Raw genomic sequence first — 17709 nt, 5'->3', positions numbered from 1 at the left:
ATCTCTTGCAGTCTATGTTCATATATGTTCACCATATGAACAACTTGTTTTCATTGACAGACACAATCGTTGTTCACACGAACCCGTGACGATGTCATACGGTATGAYATTGAAAAAYATCACACCATATGAACATAGTGTTTACATTGTAAGACACAGATGCTGTTCACACGAACATAGGGCTGACATGTGAACATATATGAACATATGAACATAGTATTTACATTGCAAGACACAGATGATGTTCACATGAGCATAGGGCCGACATGTGAACATGAGTTGTGAATATGTTCATAATCGATCGTAGGTTACAAATCGGCTGGAGAATATCGGGTTCACGATGCGTGAGGATTTATTACCAAAATACCCTGTGAACAATTGTTCATAAGYADYYCAATTAATTTAATGATTAATTGATTATTTTTTAATACTCATTAATAATGACCGTTTGACCAATTTACCCTTTAAACAATTGTTCATACACATATCAATTAATACATTAATTAAATTATTGTTTATTTAATCTCATTTAATAATAACCGTTTGATGATAAAATGAACGATCAAGATCGGTTCACATAGTTTGTACCATATGATTGGTTTCTATTTGAACCAGCCCTATATATATGGACAAGATCAAATGTTAACCAAAGTTTTTGTATTAACTTTGTAAACCATGTCAACCAATCACAATCCATTCTTCTATTATGTTTCTATCATGTTCACAATTTAATGCCAAATGTAATTGAGTAATTTCATTTCCTATGTAACTCTCATACCATTAAAGGAGAGTTACAAAATCATAAAATCCTTAAAAATATACATTTATAATATTGATATTTTTATTTATTTTTTAATCTTGATTTTTCATTTTTATTGTTTAATGAGTTTTTGATTCGTGGAGGAAACACGGTAGTAAAATCTTCAGTATCGTTCAAGCTATTATGGATAAACGAATTAGAAAAAAAATCGAAAACATTGAGAAGATTAAAATGGTTTATGGTGACAATCAGATTTCGAGTTCGGGAAGTGAATAAATTAACCAAAGTGAATGTCTTGGTAATGAATTAATATTTTATTAGACTCGTTTTAATCGAAATTATGTTTATTATGATGTGTTGTGTTTTTTGTAGTTCATATTGCATTGATAACTTTTTTTAACTATTAATACCTACCTAATTCACATGTTCAAATGGAAGTACATGTATGACTCATTTTCATATTGTCATATTATCGACTTTTATGAATCATGAACCATTGTGTTCATGTTACTTATATCATATGAACACAAATGTTATTTTTTAAACTTGATACCAAATCTTTATATTTGTGTAAGTGTTTGCACCTGATGTTCATAGCGTCGGGGTTATGTGTTCATATATTTTATACGATATGAACAAGGGGTGAACACGATATGAACAAGGGGTGAACATGATATGAACAAGGGGTGAACACGATATGAACAAGGGTTGAACAACCACATAAGACCAGAAACATATATGAACAAGAGGTGGACCTTAAACGGTGTGGATGCAATGCATGTATAAAACTCCAATTGACAAAGAATCGCTCCTGAATGCGTTCATAATTAATGAACTATTGTTCAAAAACTGTTCATATTATGTTCATACCTGTTTTTTATTTATTTTCTTTCGTATAACAGTTATTCTTATTATGTTCATATTGTGTTCATAAATGCTATGCAGTCCAAGTTTATATATTTGTCAAAAAAAAAAAATTCGTATATGATACAATGGTTCATATATATATATATATATATATATATATATATATTTGTGTTCATATGTTTCTTACGTTAACAAAAATAAATTAACAAAAATCATAATTTTTTTGATTTTGTAACTCCCAATTATTGATATGGGAGTTACATAATTTTTTTATACCTAAATACCCTTTTCAACTTTGTTCACTTATGTTTATGAAATTTTAAATTTAAAAAAAATAAGTATTTATAATGATTAATCATAACCGTTTATTGAAAAATTGAATGACCAAGATCGGTTAAGAAAGTTAACACAAAAACTTTGGTTAACATTTGATCTTGACCCTCTATATATATATATATATATATATATATATATATATATATATATAAAAGAGAGATACAATTGAGAGATGTTATACTATAAAAGTTTGATATTTGGCAATTAGATATGATATTTTGATCATCTTTTGTTCATAAATCCAATTTTCTCCAAAAGTAATTTGATCGGTATAAAATGTTTAAGAACAAGAACAAAGAGAGGATCGTGGAAATCATGGAGCAATTGCCCATTCCCAAAATAACGTCCGACAAGAAAGTCTGTCTTCAACACGAGTCGGTAAAAAAAACCTTTCAGACGTAAATGTCACATTTTTGTTGTATGTTAGGTATAAATTTGTTGAAAAATTATAAATTTATTTAACACATAAGATTAGGGATATGTTTAATTGAGAAGTGATAAATATTTGAGAAGTAATAAGTGATCTTAGCCATTCATACGATTAAGATTGGTTAAGAATTGTGACTTTAACTAGTCAAGCGAAAAATATATAAGTAATTTTGTAATTTTTACACATATGCGACAAACAAGTGTTGGACTACCAATAACTTTCATGATGGTTTTTTAAGTTGGATTTGAAATTATTAAGAGAGTTTGTTGATTTGGGCTTTGACAATGTTACATATATTTTAATAAAATACTTAATTTAATTTTTTTAAAAATATTAATTAAAAAATCTATGTAAGATTGAGCAACTTTGTTTCTTATTAGTATTATAACATTATTTAATGTAGATATTTTCTACAAATTTAAATTTGTATTTGATTATACAAATTCAATTTTTTAAAATTATATATAATAATAATGAATCACATTAAAATATATTAATCAACATATTCTATATTTAATTTTTTTAACATCAGATTTGTATTAATTAATTTTTTAAATATATTATAAAATATTTAAATTTTATTAATTTTTAAATATGTTCTTTTTAATAATTTTACGGACGTATTTAGTTCATTAGTTAACTTATCAACTATCAATTAACTTATCAGTCATTAGATACGTTATCAATTAATAATCAACTTATTAACCACCAATTGACTAATTAATTGATTTGTCAAACATAACCCGACACACTATTATCATATCTACATATATTATTTTTCCTTAACTTTAATTAAATTAACCCAAATTATCAACATATCCGGTAGGGACATATTCGGTATTTACGAAAAGAAACGCGCGAAACCGCAATCGCGAGGGGAGATCCTCGTGATGTCCTTTGGCCATTTTCATCTTGCTTCCTTTGAACAATTTACAATAATGGCCACTTACTTTTAAGTAAATTACAAATACAACCCTTCAATTTAATTAAATTACAAAACAGTCCCGTCCATGGCACTATCTAATGTGGTCCAAATGAATAGTATTATCCTTAAGAATGGTCAACATTAACATGCATTTATTTGTCCTTTACACCATTTATGTCTCCTTTTGTCTTGTATTATCATCCAACCAAGGTGATGTACTTTATTCGTAAATTATCAGATTGTTCTGTTTCAATTTTAAATATAAGATTTTAACCTGTAATGTTGTCTTTATCAGTGTCATCATAATAACTTAAACTTGTATTAATAAAGTTATAAATTTTCATAAGACAAGATCTACATGTATCCTACGGTATCATGTGAAACCATAGAATTGGTTGCATGAAGTGTAGTTTTTTGAACTTTGTAAATTGTAATGGTGAACCATAGGTTTCGTTGTGTGCAACCATAAATATTGAAAGGATAAGGGTCTGTGTATAAAATTTATAAAGATATTTATTTGGTGTAACCACTTTGAAAATTTCCTATATCTGCCTCTGGATTTTCAAATATTGTTGTGAACGTTTGTATTGTTAAAAGCCTAATCATTATATAACACATAAGGTAAAACCAATCAGTTTTACATTAGGATTTTTCATGTCTCTTTTATAAGGTTCATGTGATTAGTTGAGGTGCACATAAGCTAACCATACATCCATGGTTAACATAAAAAATGCAACAATATATCTTAAAATATCTATAACAGAATATTCAAAGTTATATAAAATTTATAAAGATTGTCCAAAAGGAATGAAAAGTGAGAGAATACATTTTTTAAGAGAGAATAAATATCCAAAAATAAATTTTAGGGAAAACCGAACTTACATTAATTATTTTATATTTATTTTTGAGGAGAGAGAATATAAAATTACTATCTTCTAAAAAGTTTGTTAAAATATTAAATGTATTAAATATTTTAATAATATAATTAATGTTAAGGAGAAAATTGATGGACTTGAATGCAATTATATTTGAAAATTATGAGTTTTTTTTTTCAATTTAGAGGAACGACAACGAAAAAAAGTTGAAGATGCTTTCATAAAACTTGAAGGAGGTGGAAAGACAAATTTAAAAGTAAAAGGACTATATCTACCATTTTATCAAAACTTCACCCTTTCCGAGATGTTGATTTATAATTTCAAATCAGCCCCTCATTCTTGTGCAGTGTGCCCACCCACCCCCCTTAAACAGTAAAGTGGGAAAAGGTCTCTCCCTCTATCCCTCTCACGTATTCCTATAAATACAGTTGTTTCCCTCTCATTTTCCCCATCCTAATATTCTCTCAAATCCGCCATTAATTTTCTTCAACTGCTCCTTCACAAACTGAGAATGTCCGCCGGCGAGAACGGAGGCTCCGGCGGTTGTATCAATGGCATCAAATCCGCACTTCGCGTCATCCCTAACTTCCCAAAACCAGGTACAGTAATCTCTCGTTGGGTTGTGTAGGATACTCTGTCGGGGTGGTTTGTGAGAGCACACATAATCTTACACATTCATGAACGGTGATGGAAGTTTTGGTTTTATGATTAACAGGTATAATGTTTCAAGACATCACTACATTGTTGCTTGATCCGAAGGCATTCAAAGACACCATTGATTTGTTTGTTGAACGTTACAAAGACAAAGACATTTCTGTAATTGTAGGTAATTATTCTACTTTGGAATTTTATCCACTCCCGTTGGAATTGAGTAAATTCATCATGCTAAATCTTTTCGCCGTTTATTTATTGAGAAGTAGGGTCAAATGCCGAACTTTGTCCACCCACCCACACACACATACATACAAAACCTAGGGTAACATTATGGCAGCCAATGTTGTGCAATAATAAGCATTATTATCTTCCTTTTCCATGGATGTAGAGATGTTTTGTTGTTGTTGTTGTTGTTGTTGATATTTTATGTTTATTTTTCTATCGTGCCATTTGTGAACTAAAGTTAAGTCGAATGTCACCGCCAAAGGGGTTTGTTTAGGGACGTCCCATCCCTCTATAGATGACAAGTCTTTGATCCTGAAACAAGTTAAATCAGACCATAATATACTGTAAAATTTGTTGTTGGGTTCGTTTGTGGTGACCTTTTTTATGCCTTTGAGCTACAACAAAATCTTGAAGTGGCATCAGATGACTATTTTTTTTGTTTCCGAGTGAAATGACGTGCCAATTCAATTTTGTCTTTCAGTGGTTGATAGATAGTGGGAATTTGGGGGTAGGAAGTTGTCATTGATTACTTCCTATGAATGAATATGAGCGGCTAATAGTGGTCTTTGCTTGCTAAAGCATGTGCTCTCTCCCTTTCAAGATCCAAATTTTGGGTGGGATAATGGTGGTTCTTGTTGTTGGGGGAAGGCAGGTGGGACCTCCCCGGCGTGATGATGGATATTTGAATATGGGGACAGATCCTTTTTAATTTTGTTGGGTTTCATTTCATCACATTGTGGATTTTTAAAGATTTGCCACTATTTGGATGAGATGCTTTTGAATTTGAGCCTCAATACTCTTCACTTTCCAATGTTTTTGCATATATATTGATTTTATCCTCATCCCCTCACCCCATATGCATACACTCTCTTTATTGTTCATGATTGTATATATCTGGGTGTCAGAGTCTGATGATCAATTATTGTTGGGTAGATCTCTTGCAAAAGGTGGAGAGTCTAATGTAATCAAATGGGCTCTATTTGTTTTGTTCTCTGGTGATCACTCAGCATCATAAACAACCGTTCATTTTTTTCTTGATATCTATGTTCAGTTTCTTGGTGTCTGCAGTTCTGCCACATCTTGTCTTGTAGCATGAAATTTTTGAAGCTTTAGTTTTAAGGCCAAAGGAAAATATTACAGGCCGACATCCTTTACTGTTTACTGTCATTTGAATCTAAACCGGTCATTGGTATTCAAATGCTTTTGTATTTGGATTTCTCCTCAAATCGTAAAAGCAAAAATAGATTTCTTTATCTTCAATGTGTTGAATTTCTTTTTCCTAGTTTACCTTATCTACATATCACTAGAAACTAGAGTTATTTGTCAAGATGTCAAGCCTCACTAAATGCAATTATTTAAATTAGTGTTGATTTTGGTTAATTTAACTTCTTCTATTTGGATGTTGAAAAGTTTTTTCGATTTAAGATGTCACCTGTCTGTGAACTGAGAAAGTATCTCTCTTTTGGCTTGCGGCCCTAAATGAAAATTCTGTCTTTTTGCTAGCAAGACTGTCATGCCTCTTGGGGTTCTTCATCATGTAGTTAGAACCATTCTAGTTGTAGGTATTACATGATAAACCCAAAGCATATATACAGTTTTTGGCCCATTAGTACATCAAGACTTACCACTTGGTTGTGGTGCACCGTTAAAGCCGAGGGGATGTAGTGGAAATTGCATCTTCCCCTGGTTCAAATCTGTTAGTTGCCAGAGCCGTTGTAGCCATGCAGGTTCACCTGCGAATACCAAGCCATTTGTGGTTTCCTGGGGATTAGCAGTCCGCATAGTCTGGCTCGGATACACACGGTTACACGAAAAAGACAAACAAAAGTGGGCATAAGTATAAAAAATATTTATTATTAAAAAAATTGTATAAAAAAGTTGTTAATAATTCATTCTGATGGATTCTAACTGCACAAAAACAATTTGACATTGACTTTTGGTTCCAAACAAAAGTTAACTGAACAGCCATGCTAGGTTTGCAAGGTTACTTGCTTTCTCTTTTAACTATCATATAATGACAGTGTATTCTTTTAACTTGAAGGAATATGCCAAGTTGCATCTTTTATTAACTGACCCTTTGAAAAGTGCTATGTAGTAGTAAGTATCAACAAGCTTGCCTTAAAGGCCTCTACATTGAAGATCTCAAGATTGTTGGAGAGTATTTCCTTGCATCTCTGCATTATCATTTATTAAAAATATTATATCTATCTTTAATGTGAGTGGCTCAAATTTTCTGGATATCTATCCCACCAAATCAACCATTCAGAATTCTTGAGTCCAAATATTTGAAAACTCTATTACTTAAGTATTTATCTAAATGGTCATTGTTATCTTTACCTTGTGAGTTTCCAAACTTTAATAGTTGTCTCCATCTCACCCTTGCATTTTTTCTTAATTCCATTTTAATCCATACATTAAAATATTCAAAATAAAGAAAACAGGGTGCAGATTGCTAGGTTACAGGAAGAACAGTGATAGATAAAATTAACATTCAGCAAAGTTATATAATTCTTAATATGATTGTTAAATTTTAGAATGAAGACAGTGGCTAATTTCATATCCAGATTATTCTTAAATATGCAGGCACTTTCACCCCATTAATAGTTTAATAGATTAGTCCCGTATACCAAAAAGCTGACTTCAGAAATAATTTGTCCAAATTCCAATAAAAGTATTTACTCGTAATATCATTTTTATTAACACATCTCCATCATTCTGTTATCCACATGACATAATATATATATATTGTCAAGACACTATTTTTGTTAACAGACAGTGGACTATTGCAAAGTAGTCCCCCCGTTTTAGAATAATTAGGATATCTTTTAGGGTTGTCCTACACTAGCCATGACATTTTTAGGAAAATAGATGACCTTTTGGTCCCTTAATAATCATTAAAGAAGTAGTTGAATTCACTTTTTGTCACTAGATTAGCATAATTTGGACATGCAATAGTGTTTTTTAGTAAAAAAATTGTAGTTAGTGGCATCTAGGGATGCAAATGAATGTTAGACAAATCAAATATATGTATTCACATGTCCGTATCTGATTAAGATATCTGATACTGGAATGTCTATCTGGATTGTATCCGATGATGTTGAACATAGTTGGATATATCTATAGGGGCGGGTTCAAATGATAAGGCAGTCAACTTATGTGAAGTGCGAGAAGGGACAAATCACATTGATTTACAACACATCCAGAAGGTTCGCGTTCACTGGCCATTGCGTGAACGAGTTTTCACGTGAACTTGGTCGCGTTGCCAGTTGCCGTATCTTTCTGGACATGTAGCAAATCCCTACTTACTATAGCATCACATGTGATTTGACCCTTCTCACACTTTTCGTAAGGTGACCATCTTCTCATTTGATCCTCCTACATCTATATCCCTTACTAATCATCCACACATCCACATTTAGTATTCCAATACCGTATCAGTCCATCCGGAAATATTGTGAAAAGTTACAATACACACACATGAAATATTGGTTGAAGAAAGATGGATTTAAAGAGCAAACATAAGATATTTCATTGAAAATCAAATCATATAGAAAATATAATTTAAGAACTACAGAGAACCTTATATGCGACTCTTGGCCCTTCATATGTCCTTGATCAATTTTTTTCTTTTTATTTGTGGGGAAAGCCCATTGAGGATGAACAAATTATCGCTGCAATTGATCACGTCTTGAATGACATACATAATCAATTTTTTTCTTTTTATTTGTGGGGAAAGCCCATTGAGGATGAACAAATTATCGCTGCAATTGATCACGTCTTGAATGACATACATAACCAATATAATGGAAGTATCACGAAACAAAAACAATAAACCAACACAAACCAAAACAATTCCCCCACCAGAACATAAAATACATAAATGTATTAGTCTGTAGTCACAATGTTGAATTAGTTTTGTATCAATCAAATTTATGTATAAAGCTTATGTCGTTCTGATCTTGGTCGTTCCAATTGGACAGAACTTTGTATCTGTTTTCTATCTCCCCATATCTCTTTTATTGTTTCTTGGAAATATACTTTTAATTTTTGTTCTTGTTACTTGTATATTTTTTGCTTCTTGTCTTTTAGCAAATGCCATAACTTATTGCACCCAGTTTGGGAGTTATTGCCAGGTTATAGTTTAGAAGATACTACTTTGTCTTAGCAAGTATAAGAGTTGGCTGAAATGAAGTTTACATCTAATATTTTTTGGACTACTATGATACTATCTATATATCCTTGAGATAAGATGAGTAAACCATATGTACCTAGTATATTCCACTCGGAAGTAGGGTCTGGGAGGGTAGGATGTATGCATTAATTTCTTCTAATCCTAGGCGTTAAGGGGCTGTTTCTGTGAAACCCCCCCGACTTGTGACAAGGTGTTGGAAAGATTCGAAAGTATTTTTTAGAAAAGCTTTGAAGATTTTGAAAAGCCTGAACTATGCAGCATGAGAGCTGCAATTAACAGATTACAAGGTAATGTATATGACTGTGTTAATGGCTAGAGAAACCAAGCTGGATAAGAAGATTTAGCTTGGTTTGTTTTGCTCTGAGAAGGTGGGTCCTAATGTGATTAATTCTCATGAATTAAACTCGAATAGAGTTTATGAACTCACAAGCTTACAGAAAATTGAGCCTACATCGTAAGTATGAAGATTAATAGCGGCACTAGATGATTCCACGAGGTTGATGCTAAAGCCCAATCCTTTTGGCTAATATATATCAGACATGACCTCTCCTTAAACAAGCCACAATTCAATCCTAGAGTTCTTCAAATTTTGACAAAGGGTCACTAATCTGTTTGAGTAATGCTATATCCTCCTAAAGGACACTTGGCAAAATAATGTATTATTTAGATTTTTGCAGTTAGGTCTTGTTACTTTTATATATTTTACCTTTTGTCATTTAGCAAATGCCATAACTTGTTGCAACCCAGTTTGCTCAGGAGTTACTCCCAGCCCCAGGTTACAGAATAGAAAATACTACTTTGCCAGTTTGCCTTAGCATGTAAAAGATTTGGGTGAAATTAAGATTATAAATCGTGTGTGGGTAATGTCTGGTCAACACATCATGTGTGTATCCCATGTGATTTTACTCTAGAATCGCATGTTATTTGGCCCTTCTCATATTTCTCGTAAGTTGACCGCCTTCTCGTTTGAACCCGCCCTTGTACAAATATATATATATATATATATATATATGGGAAAATTGCACCAAAATGGAACCAACTTTCACCTAATTTCTATTTTGGGGAACCAACTTTCAAAATCGTCATTTTGGGGAACCAACTTGCACYTRATTCCTATTTTGGGGAACCAACTTGCAAAATAATTATAGAAAAATAACTAAAAATCGTTTTTTTCCAAAAATTAATGCAATAAAATCTATTTTTCATTTCAAATCTCGTTTTTTTAATTCAGATATCAAATTGAACATTTTATAAAAAAAATCCAAATTACCACAATAATAATTGTTTTTCACTAATGCAAAAAAATCAATTTAATAGAAAAAAATTAATTGATGCAATAAAAAATAAATATTAAATATCACATTCAAGATTTTTATATCTAACTAATTGCATCAATTAATTTTTTTCTATTAAATTGATTTTTTTTGCATTAATAAAAAACAATTTTTATTGTGGTAATTTGGATTTTTTTTAAAAATGTTCAATTTGATATCTGAATTAAAAAAACGAGATTTAAAATGAAAAATACATTTTATTGCATTAAGTTTTGGAAAAAAATGAATTTTAGTTATTTTTCTATAATTATTTTGCAAGTTGGTTCCCCAAAATAGAAATTAGGTGCAAGTTGGTTCCCTAAAATGACGATTTTGAAAGTTGGTTCCCCAAAATAGGAATCAAGTGCAAGTTGGTTCCCCAAAATGACGATTTTGAAAGTTGGTTCCCAAAATAGGAATTAGGTGAAAGTTGGTTCCATTTTGGTGCAATTTTCCCAATATAATATATATATATATATATCCTGAAGATAAGATACACATAGAAGAAAATAAGGCGTGGGTTTGTACATCTTGGTAAGTTTCTCCCAAGATTCCATGTGGTTTATGTTTTCATTTAGTACAAGAAAGTAGCATGCAAATTTCTCCTATGAATGTTCTACGGCTCTTCACTGCTGCTGTCGTTTTCATTTATTCCCTGGTTTAACTTTTCATTACCTATTGAACATACTTGATGGCTGCTCTTGCACCATAATTCTTTAATATTAAATTTTTCATGGGATCCATCTTTTTATGCCTGATCATGGCTCCATCACAAAATTTAGATGGATAATACTTTTCCATGTATGCTTATGTGAATGTTTCCTTTATTCCAGGAATCGAGGCTCGAGGTTTTATATTTGGTCCTCCAATTGCACTTGCAATAGGAGCAAAGTTTGTTCCATTGAGGAAGCCAAAAAAGTTGCCTGGTACATTACATCTTCCCTTGTTATATTCTCCTTGACATAATTTGGATGTAGAGGTCCTTGATATAATTCGAATGGTAAAGGCCCAACTCCCAAGCACACCTAAACCAGGTTGTTCTGATGCAAGTTAGGGCCTATAATTCGAATCTTAGATCAAGGGTGGGAATAGGATTTGGGGCTGTTTGGTGGTTTTCATGGCAATGTGTTTTTGCTGATGTCAGTGAAGGTGATGAAGTGGCACTAATGAAGCTTGAAGGACAATATATTTGTTTCCTTGTACCTTCTTATTTTCTGTCTTTTTGGCATCTATATGAAAGCATGTGAGTTTTGGTCTTTGAACAGCAATGTTATTGCCATACCTAACAAACCTGTGAAATCTTCTTGTCACCCTCTTTGTAGTGATCCGGGCTTCAATGAAAATTACAGTGGCGATGATCAAGGTTTTGAAAGAGGAAAACATGAGGCGAGGCATAAGCCTCATGGTGAACACCTCGACGATAACAACAAAAATTCATAACAAACAACATATGATTACATGTCAAACTATTGAAGTCTTAAAATTACTAGTTACAAGTCTTAAAAACATGAACTAAATAATTAAATCTTCAAGAAGTCATCAGTTTCATGATCATTATCATTGTTTGACTTTTTGAAGGGTTATCAAATGGTGTAGCTCGATCATCATCTCCGTAATCACTGTCATCTCCTCCAATTTCATTCATCTCACCCGAATTTACTTTAATATCTTTGTTTTTTCCTACATTATTTCATAATATATAAGCATGAGTAAATTATAAAACTATTTTTGTACTTCATAATAAAAATATATATAATTACGAATTTGTAATGAGCTCTAAAAGTAACCTCTCTTTGGTGATTGATTTCTTTTCTTCTTCCTTGGTGCTAAACTTTTGCTTTCATGCTCAATTGTCCTGCCAAGTTCAATTGCTCTACTATTTACCTGTTAATGCCAAATTGTTGTTGATTCTTTTCAAGTGTTTCTCAGCTAACTTTGCTCAGCCTTTTGTTTCCTCATGTTGATTTACCTGTCTATGATGCATGCATACATTTTTAAGCAAAGACAATATGTGATATACGTGGTTTTATAATTTCAAAACTTGTAAATAATTCAAGTGGAAGTTTCTGTAACAATGCATATCATTTCATGTATTTAATGTGTCTACGTGCATACAACTGTCAACTGGCTATGTTATAAATAACGCATTATGGTGCCAAGTAAACCCCTGTGGCTCGATCTAAGGCGTGTTATGGTGCAAAACGTGGGATTTTTTTATATATATATATTAATTTATTGGTTATTATTTACAGCTGATAGTATGACCTCATTGAATAGAAGACTTGATTAAAAGAAGGAAAAATTACATCTAATATAATCTAACACACTTTTTGGTATCTAATATAATCTAACACACTTTTTGGTATCAAATTTTGTAAGCTCCATATATTTGATTTCAATACATGGTTTTTCTTTCTTTTATTGTTTTTATATGAATTTAATTTGTTCAACACAATGACACACGCATAAGTTTGTCGTCTTAAGCCACGCCTTGAAAAACGTCGTGATGTAACTGTAACTCATAAAGCTTGAGGTTTGACACACCATGCCTACCTTGGTTGTAATAGCATCTTCATTTGAACTTTTCACCAATGGTTCAGGAAAACTCATCTCCCCCACACAATCTAGTTATGTTATTTGGATTCCCCAGTCGTTTATGCTAATGCGATTTCAAAACCCTAGCCACCCTAGCAGGGATTTCCTGTCAAAACCCTAGGTTCCCCCATCACTAATTGAAACCCTAGCCGCCGTCACCATCTCCAGTCAAAACCTTAGGTTCCCCCATCACTAATTGAAACCCTAGCTGCCGTCACCATCTCCAGTCAAAACCTTAGCCATCACCGCTATCGTTGAACAGCTTGGTGTTGTGTCTAAACATCCAAACTTGAAGGTTTTTAGGTGCCTTTATGTGAACAATAGAGTATCAGTTCCTCGGGGCAAATTTCCTAATATGCTGGTTTCTGCTTTGATTTCTTTCGAATTCAAGTTGTTGTCACATACTTGCTGGTACTTTTGTTGCTTTGGTTTAAAAAAGATCAATTTGAATGTGAGTAGCCCGTTCATGAAACACAATAACAGATGCAATATGAAGAGCAAGTTGGTTGTCACACCATATTTACACCGAGACATTGTGCCATAGCCCTATATTATGACTCTGCCTGGTTGTGAGATGACATTTTGCTTCTTGCAAATATATGATATCTTCTATCCATTTTGGAACCTGCCCAATTTGCATATGGAAAAACATTCCATATGACTCGTTGTCTATGATTTGCATACACAATACCACGTCCAAGTGCTCCTTTCAAGCAACAGATGATTTGTTCAACAATGGAGATGACATAAACTGAATGACCATAGTAACATGATCTGCCACTTTAAGATAATTCAACTTCCCAACCAACCTTCGATATTTCTCAGGATCTCCGAGTAGTTCCCCTTCTCCTGTAAGGTGCATATTAGGAATCATTTGAGCACAAGAAGGTTTTTCTCCCAATTTTCTTGTCTCAGTTAACAGGTCAAGGACATATTTTCTTAGATAGGAAGATTCATCTTTTTTACTTCTTGCAACTTCAAATGCCCAAGAAATACTTTAGCACCCCTAAATTCTTTGTGTAAAACTGAGTATGAATGGGAAATTGTGTGTATATATATGTTCATGTACATCTCTTTTCAATTGAAAACTCAATTACCAATTCGTACATTATGCTTTATCAGAATTACAATCGTTGGCTTTATAACTACAGGTGAAGTGATATCAGAAAAGTATATCTTGGAATATGGGTCAGATTGCCTTGAAATGCATGTTGGAGCAGTTGAATCTGGAGACCGAGCTCTGGTTGTTGATGATCTAGTTGCTACTGGTGGCACTCTTTGTGCTGCAATGAACTTACTCGGTATCTCTTTCAAACTTTATCCACCTGAATGGGGATTCTTTTCACTTCCTTAATATGCAACAGTAATAAATAGTACTAAAGATTAATGTCTCTAGTGGCTTATGGACACATTTCAATGTTAACAAGTAGAAATTATATGCTCAAGTAGTCAAAACATGCATATCCTGTAAAAATACATTGGCTCGAAACTAGTTATATCTCCAGTTAACTTGTTTGTGTTCCTTGCATTTTGAACTATCTAAAGTTAGGGAAACTAGCCACTCATATGTTTAGATGGAAGTCCTGATAGTTTAGTTTATGAAGTAAAAGCTGCAAGTCTGATTAAATATTTGAACTCCAAATTTATAGTTAATCTGTGGTGGAATGCTGCTTTCTGTCTTTGTACTGATTCTCCAAAACGGAGAAAAATGAAGATTTTGAAGTTTTTAACCTATTTTCTTTGCTCCAATAGAACCTCCAAAATGGAGAAATTAGGTCCAAATTTGGAGAACTGTCAGAGATTAAGTGCCCACCAATGAAAGTGGAATATATCATCATTTCATATAAAAAAATTGAAAATTTGTTGGGATATTAAATATTTTAATGAAATAAGTAATGTTGAAATCTTCAAAAAGAATAGAGAAACTGTTGGAGTTGAATGTAATTTTCTTTAGAAAGTTGAACTTTTTTGCTTCTCAATTTTAAAGAATTTATGGTGAATATGTTGGAGATGTTCTTTGTTACTTCATTTTTGTGTTAACAATACCTCATTGTCTTTTTGTTTCCCAGAGCGTGCTGGAGCTGAAGTTGTCGAGTGTGCCTGTGTGATCGAAGTACCGGACTTGAAGGTACGTCTATAAAAATAAATATATTGAAACAAGCACCGGTATTCATTTCACTTTAATAAAAATAGAACAGATGAATGTTGTTGTCTCAAGTCAATATCATCAATTTATTTGCAATGATATATCAAACGAACATATAAATTTTAATTTACGGAAAGAGAAAAAAGAAATCATTTGGTTTATCTGAGTAGCTAAATTTCCTTATTGTAGGGTCGGGAGCGGTTGAGATCACACGGGAAGCCATTGTACGTGCTTGTTGAGTCGCAGTTTGAGCCGAATTCACAATGATGACGACGATTATGTTATCTTTTGTGCATTATGGAAAAAGTGTACATTAGAGGGCTGTTTTTGGCCATAACTCTCGTTCGTATATGTCCCAAGTGGTAAATTTTGGTGATAAAACATGTGAGGCTCAGACCACTCGTTTAGGGTTCGAACTGGATTTCTCACTTGATTCTTTCTTTTTCATCTGGATGGATTTATACATACCGATGACTATCCAAAATGCTATTTGCAATGAATTTGATTTTTTAATCTACTGTTAAAAACTTGTGTTTATGTTATTCGTTAAGCTTGTAATTTAAATATATAATGTTAGAATTCTTCTAAAAACATGTGTAGTGTTTAGTACTTGGATTGCAAATTATGATGGAAGTGATAAAACCAACAATAGACATACAACTTGGGGTCATATAAACTAGTATGTTTTCGTGAGACTTGAGTTTACAAAATAATCTTGGATCTTCATAGCAAAACATTATGAATATTCAAAAAAATACCAAACCTTCACAGGGAAAACATTTTGAACGTTTGTTTTTGTACCTTTATAGTGTTTTATCTGTGAAAGTTTAGTATGTTTTTGAGGCTTCAATCACAATCTCTGAAGTAAGTTGATCTCATGAAAACCCAACCTACATGCATAAACATAATAACTAATGTTTTTGAGGCTTCAATCACAATTTCTATTTTAACCACAAGGGTGGTGCCTCATTGGTTTGAGCTTGGCTCCAAAGGTCAAAAGTATCAAAAGGTCTCAGGTTCAAATCCAATGAGAAATAAAAATCCCTTTTGTGGCCACGGAAGTTCAAATGCGGTGACTCCAAACTATCTGTAAAGCAGGTGGTCGCCCAAGAATTAGTCTGTTCGCATAGCAGATTATATATCCAGGTTAATAAAAAAATAATAATATTTAAGAGTTAAATGCAAACTTAGTTGATGTGGTTTACATAATTTAATGAGTAAAATACTTGAAAAGAATTATCAACAAAATATGTCCTTATAGTTTCAACTTTATAACATATATGAGCCCTTCGACTCAATTAGTGCTAAATTATGATATATTTAACATATTTTTATATATTTAACATATTTTTATTAATTATGCTATAAGAGATATGAGCCCTTCAACTAAGATTCCTTTAAGTCACGAGTAGAATACATATTTTCAACTAATTAAAATAAAACATTTATCAAAATTATATTTTATTTGATTTAAAAGGTTTCATGGAAGGAATGTTTCTAAAAATATAAAATATTTCATCCCAAAATCTAAACTTCAATTTTAGTTTAGTTATTTTGCTCATTATATTTAAAGATATATGTTTGTGCCACCAAATTTTATTGATTAAAATGAGAGATTCAATTCTAAAATAAAAGTTGAGGGAAAGACCAAGTCTGTTACTAAAATAAAAAGTGGTTTGATGGACCAAATCCGTTACTATAATAAAAAGTAGTTTACGGGACCAAATTTGTTATAACATAAAAAGAAATTTGAGGGATCAAACCCGTTATTGAAAATGAAAGTTGAGGGAGAGGAGGGTGAATAGACAAAATCGCCCCTCACTAACGGAAACTTAACTAAATGAATCAATACAAGAGACCACATCCGTTACAAAAATGAAACTATAAAGACGTCCTTCATTAATAATTTTTTTCATTGATTGATCTTACTCGTTAATTTATATAAATCAGAGAGACCGAATTTGCATTTAACTCAATAATTAATTATTATATTTTTTGATTAATTAAATGACAATTTTATTTTTAATTGAGCATACAATTAATTTCATTAACATTTTATTCTCAAATTTGGGGATTAAGAAAAGAAGTGAAGAATTTTTTTTTTTATTTGTGTTCTCAAAAATGAAGGAAATAAAAGAAAATAAAATAATTTTTCATGTTTTTAAACAGAAGATAAAGTAAAGAAAAATTTCATTTTTTTAAATAAAATATTTAAAAAATAGACCCTTTAAAATTAAAAGGTGGTAGTTTTGTAATTTTAATAATTTTTAAGGGGTTTTAATTTGTTTTCTTTCCTTTTTTTCTACGTTTGTAAAATTTATCATTGTTTTCATTCACTTTTGATTCCTTTCACTGAAAAAAAAAAGTTTTGAGAACACGACTTTTTTTTAC

The 17709-nt window shown here is 31.9% G+C and overlaps 1 protein-coding gene across 3 annotated transcripts; it reads left to right on the top strand.

The window, feature by feature from the left end:
• The first annotated feature begins 4643 nt into the window (after positions 1 to 4643).
• Positions 4644 to 15845, top strand: LOC112521362 (adenine phosphoribosyltransferase 4). Of its 3 annotated transcripts, XM_025130179.1 has the most exons (6): positions 4644 to 4792; positions 4909 to 5019; positions 11411 to 11503; positions 14324 to 14473; positions 15242 to 15300; positions 15508 to 15845. In XM_025130179.1, exons 1-6 carry the CDS (start codon positions 4705 to 4707, stop codon positions 15583 to 15585), a joined length of 579 nt encoding a protein of 192 aa, XP_024985947.1. In that variant the 5' UTR covers positions 4644 to 4704; the 3' UTR covers positions 15586 to 15845. The 3 variants fall into 3 exon arrangements, with proteins under 3 accessions (XP_024985947.1, XP_024985948.1, XP_024985950.1); XM_025130180.1 differs by lacking the exons at positions 4644 to 4792; positions 4909 to 5019 and adding an exon at positions 5790 to 6067; XM_025130182.1 differs by lacking the exons at positions 4644 to 4792; positions 4909 to 5019 and adding an exon at positions 5908 to 6019.
• Positions 15846 to 17709: the final 1864 nt, after the last annotated feature.

The sequence above is a fragment of the Cynara cardunculus genome (assembly GCF_001531365.2).
Source record: "Cynara cardunculus var. scolymus isolate 2C chromosome LG 11, CcrdV1, whole genome shotgun sequence".
Lineage (NCBI taxonomy): Eukaryota > Viridiplantae > Streptophyta > Magnoliopsida > Asterales > Asteraceae > Cynara > Cynara cardunculus.
This window is presented reverse-complemented; position numbering and strand designations above follow the sequence as displayed.

Excerpts from the sequence above, each read along its gene's own strand:
- LOC112521362 (XM_025130179.1), top strand. The coding sequence starts at position 4,705 with ATGTCCGCCGGCGAGAACGGAGGCTCCGGCGGTTGTATCAATGGCATC. Across the intron at positions 4,793-4,908 it reads CCCTAACTTCCCAAAACCAG|GTATAATGTTTCAAGACATC; the intron begins GTACAGTAATCT and ends TATGATTAACAG. Across the intron at positions 5,020-11,410 it reads AGACATTTCTGTAATTGTAG|GAATCGAGGCTCGAGGTTTT; the intron begins GTAATTATTCTA and ends CCTTTATTCCAG.